The sequence below is a fragment of the Oryza brachyantha genome, chromosome 4 (genome assembly GCF_000231095.2).
Source record: "Oryza brachyantha chromosome 4, ObraRS2, whole genome shotgun sequence".
NCBI lineage: Eukaryota > Viridiplantae > Streptophyta > Magnoliopsida > Poales > Poaceae > Oryza > Oryza brachyantha.
Window position 1 is genome coordinate 10,109,826 of NC_023166.2, and position 23,524 is coordinate 10,133,349.

At 43.3% G+C, this 23,524-nt stretch overlaps 2 protein-coding genes across 3 annotated transcripts; both read left to right on the forward strand.

Annotated features, from left to right (window-relative positions):
* The first annotated feature begins 8,335 nt into the window (after positions 1-8,335).
* On the forward strand, positions 8,336-12,970 carry LOC102710490 (2-Cys peroxiredoxin BAS1, chloroplastic). 2 transcript variants are annotated; one of them, XM_015835962.2, is made up of 8 exons: positions 8,336-8,560; positions 8,657-8,731; positions 9,004-9,085; positions 9,178-9,257; positions 10,921-11,046; positions 11,166-11,279; positions 11,471-11,985; positions 12,110-12,970. In XM_015835962.2, the coding sequence occupies exons 1-7, from the start codon at positions 8,363-8,365 to the stop codon at positions 11,585-11,587; spliced, it is 792 nt and encodes a 263-aa protein (XP_015691448.2). In that variant the 5' UTR covers positions 8,336-8,362; the 3' UTR covers positions 11,588-11,985; positions 12,110-12,970. The 2 variants fall into 2 exon arrangements, with proteins under 2 accessions (XP_015691448.2, XP_040378837.1); XM_040522903.1 differs by having other exon boundaries at positions 12,113-12,970.
* Positions 12,971-15,497: 2,527 nt separating this feature from the next.
* On the forward strand, positions 15,498-19,261 carry LOC102710781 (protein SMAX1-LIKE 3-like). Its single transcript, XM_040523319.1, has 3 exons — positions 15,498-16,930; positions 17,497-17,725; positions 17,853-19,261. The coding sequence occupies exons 1-3, from the start codon at positions 15,705-15,707 to the stop codon at positions 18,924-18,926; spliced, it is 2,529 nt and encodes an 842-aa protein (XP_040379253.1). The 5' UTR covers positions 15,498-15,704; the 3' UTR covers positions 18,927-19,261.
* The last annotated feature ends 4,263 nt before the right edge of the window (positions 19,262-23,524 follow it).

Here is a 23,524-nt window from a genome sequence, read left to right on the forward strand (position 1 = left end):
CAAAAAAGACTATGGCAGATTTCCTTAGTACAGGTTGAAGTGTTTCATTCATAGCACTTAAGAATGTGGCTGGTGCACCAGTAAGACCAAATGACATGACTAGATACTCATAGTGGCTAGAATGAGTTTGAAATGCAGTCTTATATTCATCTCCTTCTACCATTCTTATTTGATGGTAACCCGAACGAAGGTCCAGTTTAGAAAACCAGCGAGAACCTGATAACTCGTCCAATAGTTCATCCATAACAGGAACGGGATATTTGCTTTTATGAGTAATAGCATTAAGTCCCCTGTAATCAATGCAAAGTCTCCATGTACCATCCTTCTTTTTAACTAGTAATGCAGGAGAGGAGAAAGCACTTTTACTTGGTTGAATCACCCCAGCTTGTAACATTTCAGAGACTTGCTTCTCTATCTCATCTTTTAGTGCAGGGCTGTACCTGCAAGGTCTCAAGTTAATGGGTTGTGCTCCAAATACCAAAGGAATAGAACGATCACAAGATCTTCTTGGTGGTAAACCATCAGGTTCCTTGAATAAATCCTAGAATTCTTGGAGTAGAGGTTGTACTACTGAAGGTATAATGTTTGACTGATCTGTAGTAGTAGCTTCTACATGAACAGCATACAGGACAGAACTAGTTTTAATCATGCCATGTAGTTGATCACAGTTTATACTGTTCCCAGTAGTCATTCTAGCTACTACACCCTAAAGCCTCACTGATTTACCTTGGTAATTGAATTCCAGCCATTTATTTTCCCAATCAATTTGCATTGGACTGTACTGCTCCAACCAATCCATGTCCAATATAATATCATAATTGCCTAATGGTAACAGCTTGAAATCATTTGTAAAGCAATTTCCCTACATCCACCATTGACACTGAGGTATAAATTGGGTACAATTTAGTTGGCCCCCATCTGCAACTTGAACTTTAGTTGGATGATTCAGTGAACAAACCCCTTGCATCTTGCCCCCAATGGCCTCATCAATAAATGAATGAGTACTGCCTGAATCAAGTAGCATAAGCAATTATCTGCCCTAAATCCAACCCCTGAGTCTTATAGACCTTGAAGATTCAGTACCATTGATAGCTTGTTGAGATATAGCTAATAGTTCACTATCTATCACTTCCTGAGCAGATTCTTTCGTGATAGAATCTTCTTCTTCCAGATGTATAGCATCCAACAGTTCCTCAACAAAATGGAGTTGAACACTGGTAGCACATTTGTGATCTCTAGCCCATCGTTCTCCACATACAAAACACAAGCCCTTGGCTCTTCTGTAAGCTTTGAGAGAAGCCAATCTAGATTCCCTGGTTTTACTGCTCTCAATTGTTTTTTTGTCTTCATTACTTTCAGGTGATAGAGTATTATTCCTTGTATGGCGCACAGGGCTTTGATTCCTGTATTGTTGCTTCATATAAACTCCAGATTCAGCTGTCTTAGCTGGTACCACCTGACAGCCTTCCATTGCTTCTTCTTGCAATAAAGCTATGGCACAAGCAGTGTCAATATCCCCAGGTCTTTGTACCATTACCACAGTTCTAATATCCTGCCTTAATCCATCAACAAATTTAGTCACAAAGTAGTCAGCAGCAATAGGTTCCCGATAAGCTAGCAACTGATGCATGAGACTATCATACTGCTCCACATATACTGTGACAGAAGAAGTTTGCTCTAGATGTATCCACTGTCTGATCAATGCTTGCAGTTTATCTTTAGAAAACTTTTGACATACCCTATCACACAATTCTGACCAAGTGGCCTCTTCCAGCTCATGATGAATGGACTGCAGCCAAAACGCAGCTATCCCATTGAAATTCAGAGTAGCCACCTTAACCCAATTACTATAGTGCACCCCATAAACATCAAAATACTTTTCGCAATTAACCTTCCACATCTGAGGGTTCTCTCCCGAAAATTGTGGACAAACCATGGGAGGCACGTTCCCAATCACACTAGACTGAACATGAGAAGTCATGATAGGAGTTGTGGAATCATACCCATAATTGATTGGAGTGCCGAACGCCTCTTCTCGCTTGTGATTCCGAATCTCTGCACGAACTTGCTGCATCAGATTGCCCTCCAGATCATCCACACGCTTGCTCAACGACCCCAACACAGCACTCATGTCTGTGACCTTGCGCTCCACCTCTGGTACCCGAACCTCCATGGCATGCTTGAGTTTCTCCAGGTCGCTGCGAGTCCTCTCGTCAGATTCCACCTGTTTCTTCTCATTCTCCTCGATGGTCTTGAGAAGCAAGTCGAGTTTGCTATCTTGCGCCATGAGTTGAGCCGCCTGCCTGGTGAAGTAGCGTGGCTTCTCCAGGATCTCGAGCTCAGCTTGCTCCTGCTTCGAATTCAACGAACCAACGGAAGGCGAGTTGCCTTTTCGCGGAATTCGCTAGAAGCGATTCCAATCCTTCCGCTGGAATTTTGCCGATGAACCAGAAGAATTCGGAGCAACCTTTGCTCTGATACCAAATTGTGAGAAACCGTAGGAGAGAAAGGGGAATTCGATTGATTGACAAGAACACACGCAAACAATACAATTAGCTCTCGATCCAACCGGATCGAGCAGCCGCCGCCGACGCCAACGCGTGATCCAAGCCGAGTGTTCCGTCTAGCTGTCGGACCCCTTCATACATGCACTGTTCACGCACGCAACTCTCCACAAGTTTGTTACACACAGACCTAATCTGGGCCATCGTAGCGCTTGCTGGGCCGACGCATTCTCACAGGACGGCCCACGCTGCATGGCGCCTCACTCTGCGGCTGTAGCTTGTCCGACACGATCCTTCCAGCCGCTGCCTCATCCTCCGCGCCTTCTTCAGGTTCAGCAACGTAGTCCGCCGCACCGTCAGGTAGATAACTGACACCACCGTTCCGTTTACCGTGGAGGAAGTCGAAACGGGTGCACGTTGGTAGCACGATTGGGATAATGGGGAAAAACCATACGAATTTAAATCTAAATCTTTTGATCAAAATCATCATGATTTTTGAAGTGGTATCGTGTGATTCACTGTGATAATCGCACAATTTTCTATGGATAATTATGGCGTATAGTGGGCAATTTTTATGAAAAACGGCATAATAATCGCGAGATATGATGGTAAAACCGTGATGGTAGGAACTATTATGGCAATAATCTTCGTCGTTCTCGCCGTCATAATCGTGATAATCGCCCTTTATCACGCGACATGTGGTCGAATATTTTTTCGATTAAAATCACCTCAAAATCACTTAGCGACATTTTTTAATTGATTCAAGTTCCTTTTTTAGAAAAAAATTCACCACTAGGTTCAGAAATTACATAATTATCACTAGAAATATTATTTTATTTTTAGCCAATTTTTTCAACGCTTTTAAATTCACACGATATTTGATGAACCCTATCACCAAATACCGAAGTCAGCCATACCCTGGTGCTGACTCGGTGTTGTGCACTCGTGGGGTTGTGTAGCCTTCTCTTGGAATTATGTGAGATCTGGTTGAGTTATCACATTTTCTGTTTTAAAGTGTGTATAGGTACTTTTGATTGTTTCTTACGTGAAATTTAGCTATTGTGGTAAATGATAAAAATACATTTATATTGATTCTTCCTAAAAACATAGCACTCATGGTGTCTTGATTGCACATCGGTTGATTGTGGTGCAAAGTTTAAAATTTAGATATTGATACTTTTCCAACTTTAAACAAGCAGAGAAAATCATGTATAGGTTGGCTATGATATGTGTTTGATTTGATTTCCTCCATAGATAAGAGTGAATCGTAGTCTTATAGTAACTTGTATTTCTACATTTTTTTTTCAAAGCTTGTTTTAAATAGTCTTTTCACTTTCACCCATCTCTCTCACTTTTCATGTGTTGAATTTCTATATATATTTGTTTGTTGTTGTCATATTCTCTCGATCCTTGACCATGCTTTTGTGCAACAATTGAGCCAAGGCCTGACGTCTATGGATTGATGCCTAAGATATGCTCAATCACTTAGGGATAGACGTGGGACAATTACGGATAATCCATGGCCCACTCTAATTGTAATATCATCTTACTTCGTTGAGTGAACTAGAGCTAATTATAAATTACTCGTGGATAACCTATGTGCATCCCTAACTCCGCTATATGTAACCTAGACCATTACTATTTAATTATCATGCCTTCGGTAACTATACTAGAAAAGCAAATGCTCGCACCATAGTGAATATAATCTAAATGCAAAGTAGCATAATTCTCTAGTAATTATCACAATTTTTTCTTTCAAGACAATACAAGGTCCATAGTTAGCAATACATCGTCATGCCACTATAATCGCAACATCTTGTGTATTGGTTTTCACCTATATAAAAACATGTCCGGTGGTGGTTAATTTTGTTTCCATCTATTATAAAAATGACCTTTGAAGTTTGAATTGTATGGCCTTGTGTTTACTTGTTATCTGTTGTCACCATGAGTCCACAATGGCGTAGACAAATTAACCGTTTATACATTTGCGATGAACTAAGGAATAGTTGATATAGGCCACATAAGGATAAGTCTAATTAGTGAATGTTCCCTAGAATTCATTCTGAGAGACACTTCATATGCACAAAGTTTATACATCAAATTCATTTGAAACTTTAGAAGTACGCAATTTAGATATGGAATTCGTTTGAAATTTCACATATAAAAAGTTAATACGTCGAAAGATTCTATGCACATACTATGTATATTGGAAGATTTATAGATACAAAATTTGTACATAAATATTCCACGTTGAAATTTAGGGCTAAACCATATCTTGACCGAACTTAGATAAATAAATATATGATGATTAAACAAGAAAATTTTGTCTTCATGATCCTCGAACTTGAAGGTTTGCCCTAGGGCAAGTTTTGTCTTCATGATCTTCGAGTTGGGTCCATTAATCTCGTCGAAACCTTCAAAGTAGCTTTCCTACCTGGTGCACCAACTGTTGATGATCTAGATCAACAGTAATATATGGGGCGGCTAATGAGGCGCAAAGATCAATGGTTAGATTAATACACAAGATTACCTAGGTTCAAACTCTTGATATACGAGATAATACTCTACTACTGTTTGGCGATTGTATTCGGTTAAATATGCGTGTCCCTTGCGGTGTCTCTGTCCTCCTTATATAGCGAGGAACAAGGTTACAGATAGAGGTCTAATCTGATAGGACTAAGATCTACCCGACCCAGATACAGGTGTTACCAAATTCCTAACCAACCTAGTACAAGATGATATTGTCTTCCTATCCGGCACCCCTAACCTGTATGGACGTGTATAGATACAAATACCCCTAGTATAAGTATCCCACCCACTCTAATACCTTTGTTGCCCTTCATTTGTAATGTGCTAGAAAAGACATATTATTTAACTTTAGAAAGTGAGAGCAACAAGCAAAAACATGGAAGAATAGTGAAAGAATATCTAGAAATTCTGAAGAGACTTATATTTAGCAAAGAATCGAGAAGGCTCAAAATGGCTTAGGTCTGACCATACTCCTGCAATAACATAGACATGTGTAAGAAGTAAAGTGTATCATTCAGTTTAGTGGCAAGAGTGTATATTTAGCTTTCCGTCTATCTCAATATCATAAAACAATTGAGTATTACCTAGGTTTTGTTATGTAGCGCAAAACAAATCTTCCGGTGGTATTACCATGGAAATTAACCACGTGTTTCAGTATGAAATTAGAAATTTGCAGCAATGATCATTCGGTAGTTACCTTGTGAGTGCATACTCCTTGAAGCCATTGAGTTTTGAACTTGGTTGTTCCAGCGAGAATACCATAATCATAAATCACAACACAAAAGCGAGACAATCTTAGCATGTATTACAATGATAGAAAAGCATCTTGCATTGAAGACATGGCAGAGGGTGGCTGAGGTGAGATGGAGAGCTAGGGGTGGAAATGAGCAAAATCCGTGGGTTCTTTCACAATCCTATTTAATTCTTTAAAAAATTTTAGCTCAAAACTCTATACAGTTTTCTTTTCAACCCGTTTTGAACCTGACTATTAAATTTTAAAGGTAAAATAGTTGGGCCCATTACCACCCATGTGGAGAGCAGGTGATGCTATGGTAGTGTTTTATTTTTGGCTGCTGATGACACAACAATCGGAAAGGGTAGTAGTTGTTGTGTTGGATTGTTTTTGCTATTTGCATAGGTGCTACAGATGAGATTCATTAGTTCAAGCATCGTTCAACTATGTACCATTGGACCATCGGGCTCTAAAATTGACTCTTAATTATCGTGTCTAGCTTAATCTTATTTAAGTACCTCCCTGATCACTTAATCCCTCTGTTCCAGAAAAAAAACCAAACCTAGGAGGGAACGTAACTTCTCCTAATATAATGAATTTGTAGATTCTTTGTCCCATAAAAAATAAACATAGAAAAAAATGTGACTCTTTCTAATACAATGAATCTTTTATTGTACCATGTTCGGTTTGATTCTTATGCGGTGGAGAAAGTATCGTTGGAGGTACCCTAACCGATGCAACGTGGACGGTATGGTAGAGGCCACACCCACACACCTTTCCACAATGGAAGGTCCGCCCCTGGTTTCAGCCCAACACACACGTCATAAGTCGTGTTCTTTTGTGATGTAAACTAGGGGTGTAAGCGGGACGACACGCCAACCCGCTTATAAGCTAATCTTACACCCCTAGATGTAATCGACGCGTAAAACGTAGCAATTGATTAGCATATGATTAATTACTATTAGCTATAAAAAGCTTGGAAATGGGTTGATATGATTTTTTTATCAACTTTCACATATAAAATTTTCATAAAAAAATAACATTTAGCAGTTTGGGAGGTGTGTTCGCGAAAATAGGCAATCTGAGCTACTTTTAACTTGACTAAAGGGAAGGCGCGCGGAACCTGTGGTGCTATTGGGCTCAACAACACACATCTCTTGGCACCCTAGGTTTTTTGAAAAATACTTCATCTTTTTAACATATCGATCCTTCGCAATAGTAATTAAGACATATTTGCCTTCAATTTTTTTATATGACGTTGTTGACTTTTGGATTTATGTTTGACTATTGGTGTTATTTTTTTTTCAAAAATACAAAATTACAAGTCATACATAAAGTTCCTATCGTAATAAATTAAATTATAACAAAATAATTAATAATTATATTTTTTAATAAGGCAAATAACCAAATGTAAACATAAAAGTTAACGATATCATATAAAAATACAAAGGATAAATAGAGAAGGTCCTATGTTAGTGTTCCATTTTTTATGGATATACTTATGCACAGAAAGGGAGGAAGAAAAATGGCTTATTCAGGCATGCATAAGGCATTGCATGCAGGCAAGGCATGCACCCTCTGTTGCTCTGTCCTTGCTGCTGCTCATGGCAGGCAAGCAGCAGGTCGGTCGGCTGATCGTGCAAGACGACGCGGCGCGCGGGGGCAAGCATAGTTCGCTCGGCTGATGGCATGGGACGACGCGGAGCGAAGGAGATGACGTATCGACACGGGCGGATGGCCACGCCAGCGCAAAACACTGGGAGGCTCTAATTTCCATAGATTTTAATATAGTAGATAGATAACAAAATAATTAATAATTATATATTTTTAATAAGACAAATAACTAAATGTAAACGTAAAAGTTAACGATATCATATAAAAAATGCAAAGGATAAATAGAGAAAGTCCTATGTTAATGTACTATTTTTTATGGATATATTATGCACAAAAAGGAAGAAAGAAAAACGGCTTATTTAGGCATGCATACAAAGGCATTGCATGCAGGCAAGGCACACACCCTCTGTGGCTCTGTCCTTGCTGCTGCTCATGGCAGGCAAGCAGCAGGTCGGTCGGCTGATCATGCAGGACGACGCGGCGCGCGGAGGCAAGCATAGTTCGCTCGGCTGATCGCGCGGGACGACGCGGGAGCGAAGGAGATGACGTGTCGATAGGGGCGGATGGTCACGCCACCGCAAAACGTTGGGAGGGCTCTAATTCCCGTAGGTTTTAATATAGTAGATAGATAGATATAGATAGATAGAACAACGTGGCCGTAGTCAGCCACTAAAACGCGATGTGGGCTGAAATTCCGTTGGGCGCAAGAGGTATGATCCAACCCCGAACCGAGCCGGTCCACAGCGTGCCGAAGAAAATCCAGGCCCAGGCCCGTGGCCTCGACCAACGTTTCCATGGATCGTCGAAGCACACCCCGACCGACGTGGCACTGGATGGGCCACTGGCAGGGTGGCACGTCACCCGTTTAAACCTCTTTCCTCCATTTCGCAAACCCTATCTATCGTGCAGCCTTCTCACGACGAAATCCCCACAAACTCCCCCCCCCCCCCCCCCCCACGCCTCCGCCTCGACAGCCACGGCCATGGCGTGCGCCTTCTCCGCCTCCACCGTGTCCTCGGCCGCGGCGCCTCTCGCCTCCCCGAAGGTGTCCGCCTCCGCGGCGCCGCAGCCGTCCGTGTCTTTCCCCTGCTCCTTCTCCTCTGGGAAGTCCCTCCGTCTCGCCGGCGGCGGCGGCTCGAGATCGAGGGCCCGCAGCTTCGTCGCACGTGCTGGAGGCGAGGTTCGGCGTGGTTTGTTGTTTAGCTTTTTATTTTTTTTGTATCGGTGGCTTTGTGGGAATCGGGTTTGATGCGCGACCGCTTGTCTGCATGCGCAGGGGGACCTGCCGTTGGTCGGGAACACGGCGCCGGACTTCGAGGCTGAGGCCGTGTTCGACCAGGAGTTCATCAAGGTACGGTGTTACGCCGGCTGCATTGCGCCAAGCACTCGCTATAGCGTAATTCAACATTGGAGAATTAATTTGGCTTGGGCCAAGCAAAATGTGGCCTGTTCGATTGTTAGGACTAGATTAGGTGTTAAATCCATCTAGCAGGTGACATTGAGGATTAATTGTCTTGGGCCGGATAAAATTTGGTATGTTCGATTGGTAGACTAGAGTAGGTGTTATGGTTGATTGTGCTTGTTTTTGATATCTTCGTTGATGTTGTCCTTCTGTATATGCAGGTCAAGCTGTCTGAGTACATTGGGAAGAAATACGTGATTCTGTTCTTCTACCCCCTGGACTTCACATTCGTCTGCCCGACAGGTGCCTTAACATCCTTGTGCTCTGTCATGGGAAGCCTTTTTCATGTTTCGTTGTATTCCTAAAGGCTAAACGCATGTTTGTAAGCTTTGCAGAGATCACTGCATTCAGCGATAGATACGAAGAGTTTGAGAAGATAAATACTGAAATTCTCGGTGTTTCAATTGATAGTGTGGTATGCTATTTTTCATCCGCATGGCTATCCATTTTCTTACGTTTATACTGCACATTGCATAAGTGAGTTTATACAGTGTGGAACCCTATCACTACTTGTTCTCTCGCTGTGCTGTATTGAGAATATGATATTTCCATGCCTTCTGGACATGTAGCTGTTCTCTTGATAATATTTGTTGGTCTGTTGCATGTGTTAAGATTATACTTTAGAAACTAAATGTAAATGATGGAGTGTTCCTCATTATGTAAGTGACTATTTGTTCTTAATGGTGATATATTGAACTTAGGAACCTTTAGGTTTGACCAAAAATGCTAATGTTTGATGCCACAATGTTGGACTTAATTCTGTACTGTGATGTAAATCCATGGCGTCTATTATGCCTATGGAGATATGGATTGGCAATAAAAAGTGATGTGCTGTATCGCTGTAACAACAAAGCGATAGTGGTAAAAATGTTCGAATTGGTTATCTCTAGGATGGCAACGGGTATATACCCGTCGAGTATGTAAAGACCGTTATCAACCCCGTGAAAATATAATTTGCCCGTCCCCATCCTCATTAGCGGTCGCGGGTATAGATTTTTCCCGTCTCCGTCCCCGACTGGGTAAAACAAACCTTGGGTAACCCGTACCCGAGTACAAACCCGATTGCAATGCAAATGGAGGAGAGATTTAGGGGGGTGACACCGGCGCTCGGTGCATAGGAGCAACGTCGGCGCATGGCGGCGAGCTGGTGACGGTCGTCCAGGGAGGCGACAGCAGAGCGGAGGTCGGGAGGTGCTGCGGGCGCGAGCGCGAGCAGGCGGCGGCGTGCGCGACCACGAGTGGGGCGATGTCGACGACGTGGGCGAGCAGGTGAGCGAGGGCGGCGGCGGCAGTGTGCGAGAGCAGGCGAGCGAGGGCCACAGCGGCAGTGCGCGCGGCTGCGTGCGCGAGCAAGCAAGAAGGCAAGCGTGTGCGTGCGTAGATGCGAGAAGGCAAGCACGAGCAAGCAAGAAGCATGCTGCGTGCACATGCGTGTGTGCGGCGGCGGAGGCAGTGCGGCTGCCGGCGTCCTAGGGTTTGAGAGCTGAGATCTAGCAATTGCAATTTATATGTTAGGGATTTGGGCTATTGGGCCAAAATAGTTGATGGGCATATTTGGGCCCATTTTAAATTTTGATATAACTGCTAGGATAAATGGGTTACCCGATTGGTACCGGAGACGGGTATATATAGAACGTCTCTATACCCGCCGTACCTGTTGGGGATGGATTCTTGCTCATTTTAATACCCATGGGTAGAGACATGATCCTATACCCATCTCCTAATAGAGCAAATACCCATTGGGTATCGGGTATCGGAGCCCCATTGCCATCCCTAGTTATCTCGAAACAGCTTTGATGACACTGATATAACATCTTAGTATTCTTCTTTGCTTCTGGCAAGGGGGATTCATTGCATAATCAATTTTCACAAATTTGCAGGCAGTACTGTTATTTGATTTCCTTTTCTCCTTTCTTTCTGCTTCTGTATTAAGTATTAGGTTTTTTTTTTTTGTTTGGTTTTATAGCAATTAATCTATTATTCACTTTACTCTATCGACTATAAGTGTTAGGTACCCATAACCTATGCTCCATTGGTGTGTCATGCCGATTTGACTCTGAAATGTCTTCTGTTTGTAGTTTTCCCATCTTGCATGGGTGCAGACAGACAGGAAATCTGGTGGGCTTGGTGATCTAAAATACCCGCTGATTTCTGATGTCACCAAATCAATTTCAAAGTCTTTTGGTGTACTGATCCCTGATCAGGTATACTGCTGTTATGACTGCTTGCGGGTTACATAGGATCTATCTTTGTACTGGATGATTTACTTCAGCTCATGTATGCCCTTGTTTATCCCATAAGAGTTTCTATGTTCTGCTGTCAGGGTATTGCTCTGAGAGGATTATTCATCATTGACAAGGAGGGTGTGATTCAGCATTCTACCATTAACAACCTTGCTATTGGCCGCAGTGTGGACGAGACCCTGAGAACCCTTCAGGTAGAATAGCAAGATAATAAAATAACATCTGCAAGCATGCATTTCCTTTCAATATGTTGCATTTTTTGTCACAAATTTAGCATAGTCTAGTGTCCACAATATCAAATTTTCCTCATACCACTGTGAGCAACAAAGTGTGATGGAAGAAAAAATAAGCATGCAAGTTCATAAATATTTTTCTACGATGACAGGCCCTGCAGTATGTCCAAGAAAACCCAGATGAGGTTTGCCCAGCTGGATGGAAGCCTGGGGAAAAGTCAATGAAGCCTGACCCCAAGGGCAGCAAGGAGTACTTTTCTGCTATTTAGACATTATATTTACATTGATTTTCAATTTTTGCCATAACCTTTGTTGGGCCACACATTGCTCTTATGATCAGAATTGCAGTTATTGCACATATTGACTATCTGCGCTGCCCTTTTCTACAATAAGGATTTGTCGTGTTGCAGTTTTGGATTTATTCTTCTCCCATTTAAAAAAGGAAAATTCAACCATTGAAAAATAATCTTATTTGATTCATAGTCACATTAAAAAGCTGCTAGTGGAACAAGGAAACGCCGATGATTTGTTCTTACCTGGAAGGCTGGAACTAGAATAGCAAGTGCATTGCTCATAAAGTGGAACACAAAATCCTTCATTTTGAGCTCGAACAGCCAGTATCCCAGCCTTGAGGGCATGAACACCCTTGGGCCATATGTGTCTTGCCGTAAGTATCAACTGCATTTTTTTTACCACCGTTCTTGTACCTTTTGCATGTGTAATACATATATCTGATTGATTTCTTAACTTATCAATATAAGCTTTTCTCATGTGCTATTGCCTCTTTTTAGCAGGAATGCGAAAATAAAGTTGGAAAAAAATAACAAAATGGAGTACTGGCCCGTAGAGGACAGCCCAGGGCTGGAACCAGTCATCTTCACTGGACTTCTGCCGCTCCGCACCATCTGAATATGGTTTAAGAGCACTCCCTTCACCAAACTTTTTCAAATAACTGTTTTTTTGTGTTCATCTTGTTCTGATCTCAATAAATTGATCACCAATATGACACCGTGGCACATATTTACTCTCGTAGGAAAAGAATAAATCAAGATAATAGCAGCACTACTACTGCATATCTTAAAACCATGCTTATAATTACACTGGCAGAACCACAGGCACTTTTCCATCACCTTGGAGGCTTGGAGTGGTAGTGTAGTGCTCCTGCCGCAGCTTCTGTGCTGCACCCATTACCAGTGCGCCAGGGATATTAAAATTGGGAAGCTTTTCTGCAGATAATGCCACTCATGCACTTTTTAGCATCCCCTCTTGCTCCACTTTAAAAAGCTGCTTGCAGCAACACAATGCATAGTGTTTGTATAATTCCTCGGCACACCACACTTCTCCTTTGCCATGCACAAATCTAAACAGCAGCCTAACTGCCGCTTCGATTATGTAACTAGAGAAAGAAAAAGAAAAGGAGAAAGGATCAAAAGAAGAGTATGCAGTGATTAGGGCTTCTTTTTCTGCTTTCCTCTTTGTGTTTTCTTTTGCGGTATTTTGCTCCTCTCTGTTCTGGGGTCGATTCTCAAACTGTGTATATACTTTCCTCCTTGAAGCGCTCCTTTTGGGGTAATGGCTTTGTGATGATTAGGGCTTGGCCTTTTCCTCCCCTTTTGGGCCATATGTGACCAAAGCTTTATTTGACTGACCACTTACCACTGCCTCAGATTAGTTTGAACAGACCGTGCTTTGCATGCATAGCGCGTAACACATTGATGCCAGAATCCTATAAAGAAGGTGAAAGTTTATCTGAGCAGAAACTATACGAGTTTTGGAATAGTCACTAGTCACTATTGGTTTTAGGAGAACTTAACAATATTAATGGGGCCCGGTTCTAATGGTTGTGAAGTGGCATATAAACCATTGCACTTCACTCGTATACGATGGTTGAGAAATGAATGGAGATCTGTAGGGAAGGCGTGAGGGGGAAGTCATTTTTTGATACTTCTTGTTTTGGCTGTCTGTTTCCCCATGTTCGTTAATCGACTCCTTTTCCATGTTCGTATCCCCATAAAGAATTATGTTCTTGCACGACTTTTGATGCAAATGCACGCAGTAATGACCGGTCAATGATGCTGTAAACGGGCTTTATTACGTACTTTAGCTTTTGCCTGACAGTTAATGCTGCTCGTAGTAACACTGCAATATCACAAAAGATTTGAGAATGTCAATAAGCTTGCAAATAATGATGCAAATATATTCATGTTGTATTAGAATTGACACACAGGCACTGAAACTTCAGAACTTGCCTAATAATGCATTAGTGAATGTGCCAATTTCTGTGTCTGCTAGTAATGCAGTCTGCTTTTTAGGGAACAGGAATGCTGAAAAGCCTCAGCTTTGCTGAACGGCATGTGGCTGTTTTATGTGCTGCTGCTAGTAATTTTGAGCGTTTCTAATCTTTTGCATGCATACACACATACAATCTACAGAGAGCATATGGGCAATAAGGGGGCCCGCTTTATTCCATATACTTTAAGTCTAGAGAGAAAGAGGCCGTACACAGTTCCCAATTCTTTTAGGGCACAAAAATCTCTCTCAGAAAAGAAAACCAATTTAAATGGGCCCTCTTAAAAGATGAGATGTCACTGCAGGCCACATCAGATCGTATCGATCACATAAAGCATCATATGTTGTATCGTCATCATTGCAACATCAGCCCCATTTCCTGTTCCTAGTGTGATCAATTGTATCAACATACGACGAGCAGTGAACAGGTATAAAAGTATGTATGTACTTTCTCCATGATGAATACATGGATTGCTCCCTCTTGAAATAAAGGCTGTGCTACCTGTCAATCTGTGATACATTATGTGCATCTTTTCATTTGATGTATTTTCTGCTGGTGGCTGTTTAGTTTGATGTCACTTCATTATGTTCTCTTGGGTAAATTTAAATTGTCATCTAGACACCTGTTTCCAACGATTCGGTTTAACAAGAGTTATGCCAAAATGCCATTGTTTCTTGCATTGTCATCATTGTCTCATGATTTTCTTGTGCATCCTCATCAATTTCTCATGTATACCACTTGACACATATGACCAATTGGGGAATAACGAAGTTATGGTGTAAATTTTGAATAATGATGGGGAAAGGGAAAGAGAAGGTACCGAGACCTGTCCCACCTGAGAACTATCCATCCGTAAACAATCTTGATGAGAAAAAGGAGAAATAACTTGCAAAAGATAAGCGACAAAAGCGGTTACTTGTAGTTTTATGGATCGTTCTTTTTGTTTTGTTTTGTATACTAATAGGTTTGGTGGGAGATGTATTCGTGTCTACATATGTTGACATGTATGGAGCCATGGAGATAGGGAAGGCATAAATTCTTATCAGGACATCAGGTAAGAGTTGTATTAAGGCTTTTTCTTATTACTAAATCTAGTATCCCACTGTATATATGGATTCTTTAATTTGCCATTTTACTAGCTAGTTGCATAAAGATTAAAGTAAGAAGATTCGGCCACCATATATGATGATTACAGTGACAACTCACCGGTTACCTACTTTGATTTCTGAGTTAATCCTATGATATTTTCCCCTGACAAAATGGACATGCTAGTATGAACCATTGAAAATTTTCAGGGCATTATGACGTTGCGTTTTCCTTGCATTCACGCCTTACTGCTTATAGTTGTTACACGGAACAATTATTCCTAAAAATATATGCAGCTTGTCTGCTGCAATGACCAATGTACACTTGTCACTTCTCAAAATCCTTCTAGATCAGGTTCTAAATTTTATGGTCGCCAGTGTTTGCGCACTTTGATGCAGGAATGCATAGAATTTAGCTCAGGTCATTCTTTAGAGGCAGCTGATCATATACAGGAGACTAGTCACAAAGATACTGTGCACATCCATATGATCTCCTAGCTAGCTACCCTCTGCATGAGAATGTGAGAGAGGCTGCTGAGACTTGAGAGAGATAGAGGGGAAAGCTGGGGTGCCTTTGTATCTGCTTTGTCAGCACATGCATTCTACTTACCTAGCTACTTTTCCTTTCCCACCACAAAATCCACTTTGGACCCTAAAATTGGCCCAAAGAGAAAGAGAGGGAGGAAAGAAAACATATGCAGCCCTCCCTAACAAGAAAAGCACAAATCCACACACAATAGTTTTCTCTCATCTCCTCTCCTTCAACCAATGTACCTCACCCCCTAGCTACTCAAAAGATGAACATTCACCAACATATAAAGCAGCACTACATCCACCAACTTGCAGGTTGCAGCTGAAGCATTAGTGTAACCCGGCCCCTTCTATATCTGCGCATCTCATTCCTTCATTTCCTTTCTCTCCTCTCTCGCTCTCTACCGTTGCCACATCAAATCGATCGTAGCCAGGGCAGTCGTAGTAGATAGTTGGGCTAACCTAGCTTAGCTTAGCTAGATGAGGGCCGGGGGGTGCACGGTGCAGCAGGCCCTGACGGCGGAGGCGGCCGCCGTGGTGAAGCAGGCGGTGAGCCTGGCGCGGCGGAGGGGCAACGCGCAGGTGACGCCGCTGCACGTGGCGAGCGCGATGCTGGCGCCGCCCGCGGGGCTCCTGCGCGCGGCGTGCCTCCTGTCGCACTCCCACCCGCTGCAGTGCAAGGCGCTGGAGCTGTGCTTCAACGTGGCGCTCAACCGCCTCCCCGCCTCCGCCGCGGTCGCCTCGTCGCCGCTGCTCGGCGGGCATGGCCACGGCCACGGGCATCACCATCACTACTACCCGCCGTCGCTCTCCAACGCGCTCGTCGCGGCGTTCAAGCGCGCGCAGGCGCACCAGCGGCGCGGGTCGGTGGAGACCCAGCAGCAGCCGGTGCTCGCCGTCAAGATCGAGCTCGAGCAGCTCGTCGTCTCCATCCTCGACGACCCCAGCGTCAGCCGCGTCATGCGCGAGGCCGGGTTCTCCAGCACGCAGGTCAAGGCCAACGTGGAGCAGGCCGTGTGCAGCACCACGACCACGACGGCCACCAGCGCTCCCAGCCAAAACCCTAACCCTAGCAGCACCGCCGCCACCAGCCCAGCTCAAGAGATCAAGGCCAAACTGCCACTGCTCGACCAGGCGCGCGACGAGGACGTCACCGCGGTCCTCGACTGCCTGGCGGCTACCCGGGGCAAGCGGAGGGTCGTCGTCGTCGCCGAGAGCACGGCCGCGGCGGAGGCCACGGCGCGCGCGGCCGTCGACAAGGTGAAGAGGGGCGAGGCGAAGAGGCACGACGCGCTGCGAGGCGCGCAGGTCGTCAGCCTCCGCGTGTCGTCGTTCCGGGAGATGCCGAGGGACGACGCGGAGCGGCGGCTCGCCGAGCTCCGGTGTCTGGTGAAGACTAGCCGAGGGCAGGTGCTCGTCGTCGTCGAGGACCTCAAGTGGGCGGCCGAGTTCTGGGCAGGCCACGCCGGCGTGAGGCGTGCCGGCGGCTACTACTGCTCCCTCGAGCACGTCGTCAGCGAGGTGCGCGCCCTGGCGTCGTGCGGCGGCGAGCACGGCGGCATCTGGCTCGTCGGGTTCGGGACGTACCAGACGTACATGAAGTGCAGGGCGGGGCAGCCGTCGCTGGAGAGCCTGTGGGGGCTCCAGACGCTCGCCGTCCCCGCCGGCAGCCTCGCGCTGAGCCTCACCTGCGCCTTCGACGACAGGTACAGATCAAATCCATCCGGCCATCCCAATCCACAAAGTTGTTAGGTCTCACGGTGCAGTGTGTCGCATCAGGTGATCGAATCATGCATGCACCACACCTGCAGGGACGAAATGCCTGATCTCTCTGACCATTCGTTACTGAGCAAGCAGTAGATAGCAGCTGTACCATACCATCATCCCATTTGATGTGTGGTTCTGATCGATGCTTTGCTTGCGCTCTGAAAGCTTTTGCATCTTTTGCGTGCTTTCTGGGCAAAAGCTTTTAGGTCAATCGATGATAGCTGTAGCTCTCATAGCTGCACATCCTCTCTTTAGTTTGGATCTTGCACATTTCTTTCCCCAACTTTCTTGTTCTCCTCTTGGATTACATTCTGATATCAGCATGGAGACCATATGAAATCACATTATTTGTTTATTTATTTCCACATTCATGAGATCAGCATGAGCGCAGCATTTCGAATTTTCGATACAGTTTCAGAGGGACACCAAGGAGGCTGATTTTTGTGGACATGTCTATGGGTGAGGTGACAGTGGAATCTCATTCCGTTTGTTATTCTTTCTGCAGCGCTCTAGGCGCAGGCGCGGTCAATCAGTCCATGAAAGCGAGCCCTGACACCGATGGGAATGGGCCGGCGTCTTGCTGGCCGCTTTTGGGCAGCAGCCACCTCGTCTCCCGATGCTGCGGCGGCGATTGCTCCGCCGCGACGCATGACACCAAGGCGTCGCTGCAGCGCTCGTTCGTCTCGTCGTCGACCAGCCTCCCTTCTTGGCTTCAGCATTGCCGCGACCAGCAGGTGCTCCTCAAATGTTCAATCATACCCACTGATTTGGTGTATAATTAGTTAATAGTTTTGTACTTAATTCTTGCTATATAAATTAATCAATCATCACTGACAAAGAATGTTTTGTTCTTGCGTTTAGGAGTCCACACATTTCACAGATCTTGGCAAGACATGGGGCTCCATATGCGGCAGGCCGTCTCAGCGGATGACGCTGCATTTCTCGGCGCCGGTGTCGCCGGCGTCCTCCATCTCCTCCTACGAGCACGGTCACCACCAGCCTCACCACTCGTGGCTTCTTGCCGACCTCGACGCCAAGCACCCATGGAAACCCAAGCGCGAGGAAGACGACGAGAAGGCCAAGTCGCACGACTCCGGCGCCTCCAACGGCTCGGTGGAGGTGGAGTGCCGTTCCAGGTTCAAGGAGCTCAACGCCGAGAACCTCAAACTCCTATGCGCCGCGCTGGAGAAGGAGGTGCCGTGGCAGAAGGAGATCGTCCCCGAGGTGGCGAGCGCCGTCCTCCAGTGCAGGTCCGGCATCGCCAAGAGGCGGGACAGGTCGAGGTCGACGGAGGCGAAGGAGGAGACGTGGCTGTTCTTCCTCGGAGGCGACGCCCACGGCAAGGAGAGGGTCGCGCGGGAGCTCGCCAGCCTCGTCTTCGGGTCACGCAAGAGCTTCCTCTCCATCAAGCTCGGCGCCTCCTCGCCGTCCGCGTCGGGCTCCACCGAGGAGCACCGGAGCAAGCGGCCACGGACGACCACCTCGGCGGCGAGCGAGGCCTACCTGGAGCGGCTCTACGACGCCGTCTCGGAGAACCCGCACCGCGTCATCCTCATGGAGGACGTCGAGCAGGCCGACCATTGCTGGCAAGTGGGCATCAAGGAGGCCATCGACAGAGGGGTTCTGCGGAGCCAGACCGGAGAGGAGGTCGGCGTGGGCGACGCCATCATCATCCTGAGCTGCGAGAGCTTCGACGCGAGGTCTAGAGCCGGCTCGCCGCTGACCAAGCGGATGAAGGTGGAGAAAGAGGAGGAAGACAAGGATCACCACACAAGTGATCATGACCACAAAGAAATCCAAGCTGGCGCCTCCTCCTGCTTCGATTTGAACCTTGACATGGGGATTGATCAACCAGAGGGGCTCAACTCCTGTGATGTCTGTCTGCTCACGGCGGTCGACAGGGCGTTGCTCTTCAGAAGGCAGGAAGACAAGTAACAGTAATATCTACATGAAGGATCCATGTGTTTAATTATCAGAGGGGCCTTCCGATAAACAGCTCGAGTAGCTAGCTCATTGCACGTCTAATTAGATTTTTTTTTTTCCTTTCATTTGCTTTGGTAAGTTTCAATGTTCTGTTAACTTTGGTTTTAGAGGATCATGGCATTGGTGGTGCGGTTGGACAATGGCATATTATGCGAGCTTCGTTAAGATGGAGCTCTGGTTATATATATTTGTGGTGGTGATGATCAATATATTTTTAGCTGATCTACGGTTTGGATGACGGGGTATACCTTGTATTTTGAACATGTGCTGAATCCACTAGGATATCTAACGACAATGATGATATTTTTTTTCTTGTTCTCTAAATTTAATTTACCTTTGTGTGAATTTTGTCCCAGGGTTTCATTTTTCCCAATCGTCTACTACAAGTTTGTCCAATAAAGGCTATGACCAATATAATCATTATTCATTGGACCCATATGAACTGTCATATATATGAGCATGCCCTCTCAGCGAACTATTAGTATTAACCTTGATGAGAAAATGTTTGTTTTACCTACAAGCTGAATACACAGGCTGCTCAGGAGGTTGCGCCCGTTGCTCTCCTGTGTACATAATATTCGTAGGTGCCACGATTTATACTTAATTATTTCCTCCGTTTTATATTATAAGACTTTTTAATTTTGACTAGATTCATCAAATGATCCATGTATATAATTTGTACAAATGTTTACTAGTAGTCACATAAATCTAGACAAAGCTAATCTTATATTATGAAACTAAGTTACTAATGTATATCGAGTCGTCTATGCACGGATGCACCCATATACGACCCCATTACACTTTCATGCTTACTAGATACAATGATATTTATTTGCATGTTATTACTGCAGCGTTGGCATAAATAATTCATTTGTTTGTTATTTTTAAAATTTGATATGATATGAATTAGAGATTTTCCTTGTTAATTTTGCAAATTTGCCAGCAATAGTCTAATTTCTAATTTGGTCTAGACATTACATGAGGTTTGGATCACGGGTAGGGACAAGATCTAAGCGTGCATTTCTCAAGGAGGGGCAGAGCTTTATGGCAAAACTAAGCCCTGGCGCCCTGCTTGCATGCCCCGTCCTTATTTTATGAAACCTTGCTAACCAAGTGCTACCCTCCAGTCAGGAAAGAATGTCGGTCTGCGATTTGTGCAGTAATACAAATTAATTATATGGTTATCGAGCATATAAAATTTAAGGATAACTAGCACGCGGGGTTCTGTTGGATCAATAGGATAGGATAGTTTGTGTAGTGCGTCCCACAGAAAACTAGTTCTTCGTTTTTTCTAGCATTTGACCATTCGTCTTATTTAAAAAAATTCAAGAAATTTTTTAAAAAAATCACACTTAAAGTATTATCCATGATTTATCATCTAATAAAAAAAATATTAATCGTAATTTTTTCAAATAAGATGAAGAGTCAAACATTATAAATAAAAAATAAAAGATTGATTTATTTTGGGACCGAGAAAGTAGACATCATTGACGTTGGCACGATCTAGTAGCATATTTATCGGACTTGGCAGTCGAATATTTTAGATAATAAGTACCCAACACTCAGTCCTATTCATAATATCACGCCACTTTAACTTTTTTTCTATTTATATAAAACAATCAAGTAGTGAAAGTTTATATATCACACCACTATCTAAGGCCCTGTTTAGAGGCATTTGGAATGATAAATGCCAAATGGTAAAAGTTTTTGTGGTAAAAGTTTTGGTATTATATTTTTGCAAGTTGTTGTTTAAAGGCATGTAAAAATTGTCATCTTTTTACAAAAGTGAGAGGTGATCCGCGTCCCTATGCACTTTTTGATGAAATTTGCTAGTCTAGACTATCAATTGTCAAATATAAAGTTATCATTTTCTTACCCCAGTGTTTTGATCCATTTAAAAAAAAGTACTTTAAAATAATAAAACTTTTGCTATTCTAAAGTATCTAAATAGGGTCTAATTAAATTTGGAAAGTCCAAAACAATATTCTTTTTTGACTGGCCATACGGAGTTTGCAACTATGCAAATACAACTGGGCTTCCAGTAGTCGCTATTTCAGGCATCGAAACAAAAGTTTTAATCTGAAGATTTCACGCTGTGGCACAAAGGCCAAGGGAGGGGGCATAACAAAATATACTCCCTCCATCCCAAAATAAACCAATTTTTCATTTTTTACCTATAATTTTTGACTCTTCATCTTATTAGAAAAATTTTATGATTGATATTTTTGTTTTTATTAGATGATAAATCATGAATAGTATTTTACGTGTGACTAATTTTTTTCTAATTTTTTTAAAAAAATTTAAATAAGACGAATGGTCAAACGTTAGACACGGAAACCAAATAATTGGTGTATTTTAAGGCAGAGGGAGTATGTGGGACCTATAGGCATCACCAATGTCGATGCGCGAGAAGGGCACCGAAGTCTCCTCTCTTGCTCGAGTTGCCCCAGTCATATCCCTTCCCGTCGGAGCCATCTACAACCAAAAGGCGATAATCCATCCCTGATCAGGATCGGGAGAGATGAAGATCGAGAGCGTGATCCGTTGCCGAGATACGGAAGAAGAGATGCATCTATATGACATCCAAGGACTTTCGAGAAATATTGGCGACTGATGCTTGTTAAGTACGGAGTGTATTCATTAGGTTCTGTAACTTACGACGAGAGTACACTCTGTACATAGTACAGTTCTTGGATCATTCAAATTAAAGGGTTACTCGCGCTTTCTAGTTACTAGTTACCATCAGCTAGCTAGCATGGTGTATGCATGTTGCAAACCGGCCCCAAACCTATATATGCATGCATTTATATACAAAAAGATGTTTACAGAATTACAGTACTAGTTAGGCCGCGTTCCCCCCATAAGATAACTTAACTCTCTCATTTAAAAAATATATTCTTTTAATAAAAATTTTCTATAGGAAAGTTGTTTTAAAAAATTATATCAATCTATTTTTTTAGTAATTTATAATTAATTAATCATATACTAATATATTACTACGTTTTTCGCGTCAGATAAATTAACTTATCAGCTCTTGCCTCGCGGCCTTAGAGGCTTAGAAGAGCTCCATGTATAGCTCAAGTACTAGTTGGGGATCCAAGGGAACTCTGAGCTTCGAGCCTTTGATCTCTTTAACGAGGTGTATCATGTTCTACTATCGGAGGCATATGCCTAGCTAGCTACCTACATATGGCAGAAAAAAAAAAAGCCCTGTATCAACCCACATATATCATGGCATTTGCTCTCCTTTTGTGATTTTATCTTTCCTCCCTTCTTTTGGGACCGTCTTTCGTTGGTAGAAACATGAAAAAAGAAGAGAAACGAATAATTTTATCGAGTTGTTTTTCATAGTTAAGGGGTTAGTTTAGATGGGGCTAAACTTGTTAGCCCCACGTCACATCGGATGTTTAGACACTAATTTAAAGTATTAAATATTAAATATAGACTAATCAAAAAACTAATTTCATAAATGAGAGCTAATCCGTGAGACGAATTTTTTGAGCCTAATTAATCCATAACTAGAAAATATTTACTGTAGCATCATATAGGCTAATCATGGATTAATTAGGCTCATTAGATTCATCTCGCAAATTAGTTCAAGATTATTTACATGGGTTTTATTTATAGACTACGTTTACTATTATTTATAATAAGTGTCAAAACATCCGATATGACTAGAGGATAAAGTTTAGCCCCTAGAAACAAATACCACCTAATTAAGATGTAGACCTCGGTCAAAAAAGATAGAGGTAAGAAAGATAGTTAAGAGCTACTAGGGGAGGAAGAACAGAAGAGCATGATAGCATGCTGCTACTTCAGAGCTTTATGTATATGACCCAGAAGAAATATTTTTTTGGCAATCCCGAGGCAAGCCTGGATACCGTCGGAAGAGCAGGGTTTTGCGCCATTAATCTCACGAGACTTCAAGCTATAATGAGGTGGATTTCCCTACTTTATTATATACCAGGAAAAAAATGAAACAAAGTCCATATTCAAACTTAGAATTTCGTTTTTTTTTCCAATTGTGAAGGGAGTTTAACTCACAAGCGTGTTTATTATGCTTAGTGCTGTTTGGTTTCACAGTTAATTTCGTCACAACTTTCGTGAAAATTCTCACCGATTTTACCGTGTAGATCTTCACTTTACTTCAAGATGCCCTTCATGCAATCATGCTCATGCGTCACTGGCATCATCTGAATATGTGTTTGGTGGTGCCAGTGCCATCGTCCCCTCTCTCGGCTGCTAGGGTGCCCCGCGTGGCCTTCTTCCCTACCTATCTTTTCGGCTATATTTATACTTATAGATTAAAATTTTAATTTTTAATTTAAAATTTATTTTTATTCTTTTACTAAAATTTATTTTTTAGTTTTGGTTTTTATGTTGTCAAGAATACGTATATAAAACTTTTATTCACATATTATTTTTTGTTTGTAAATATATCGTTTAGCCAGTCACCCCTTTGCAATTCGTTTTCCTCGCCTTCAATGGAGCCACTGACAATCTGACATCAGGTTAGGAGAGTATTCTTTTCAACTTAGGGGGTGTTTAGC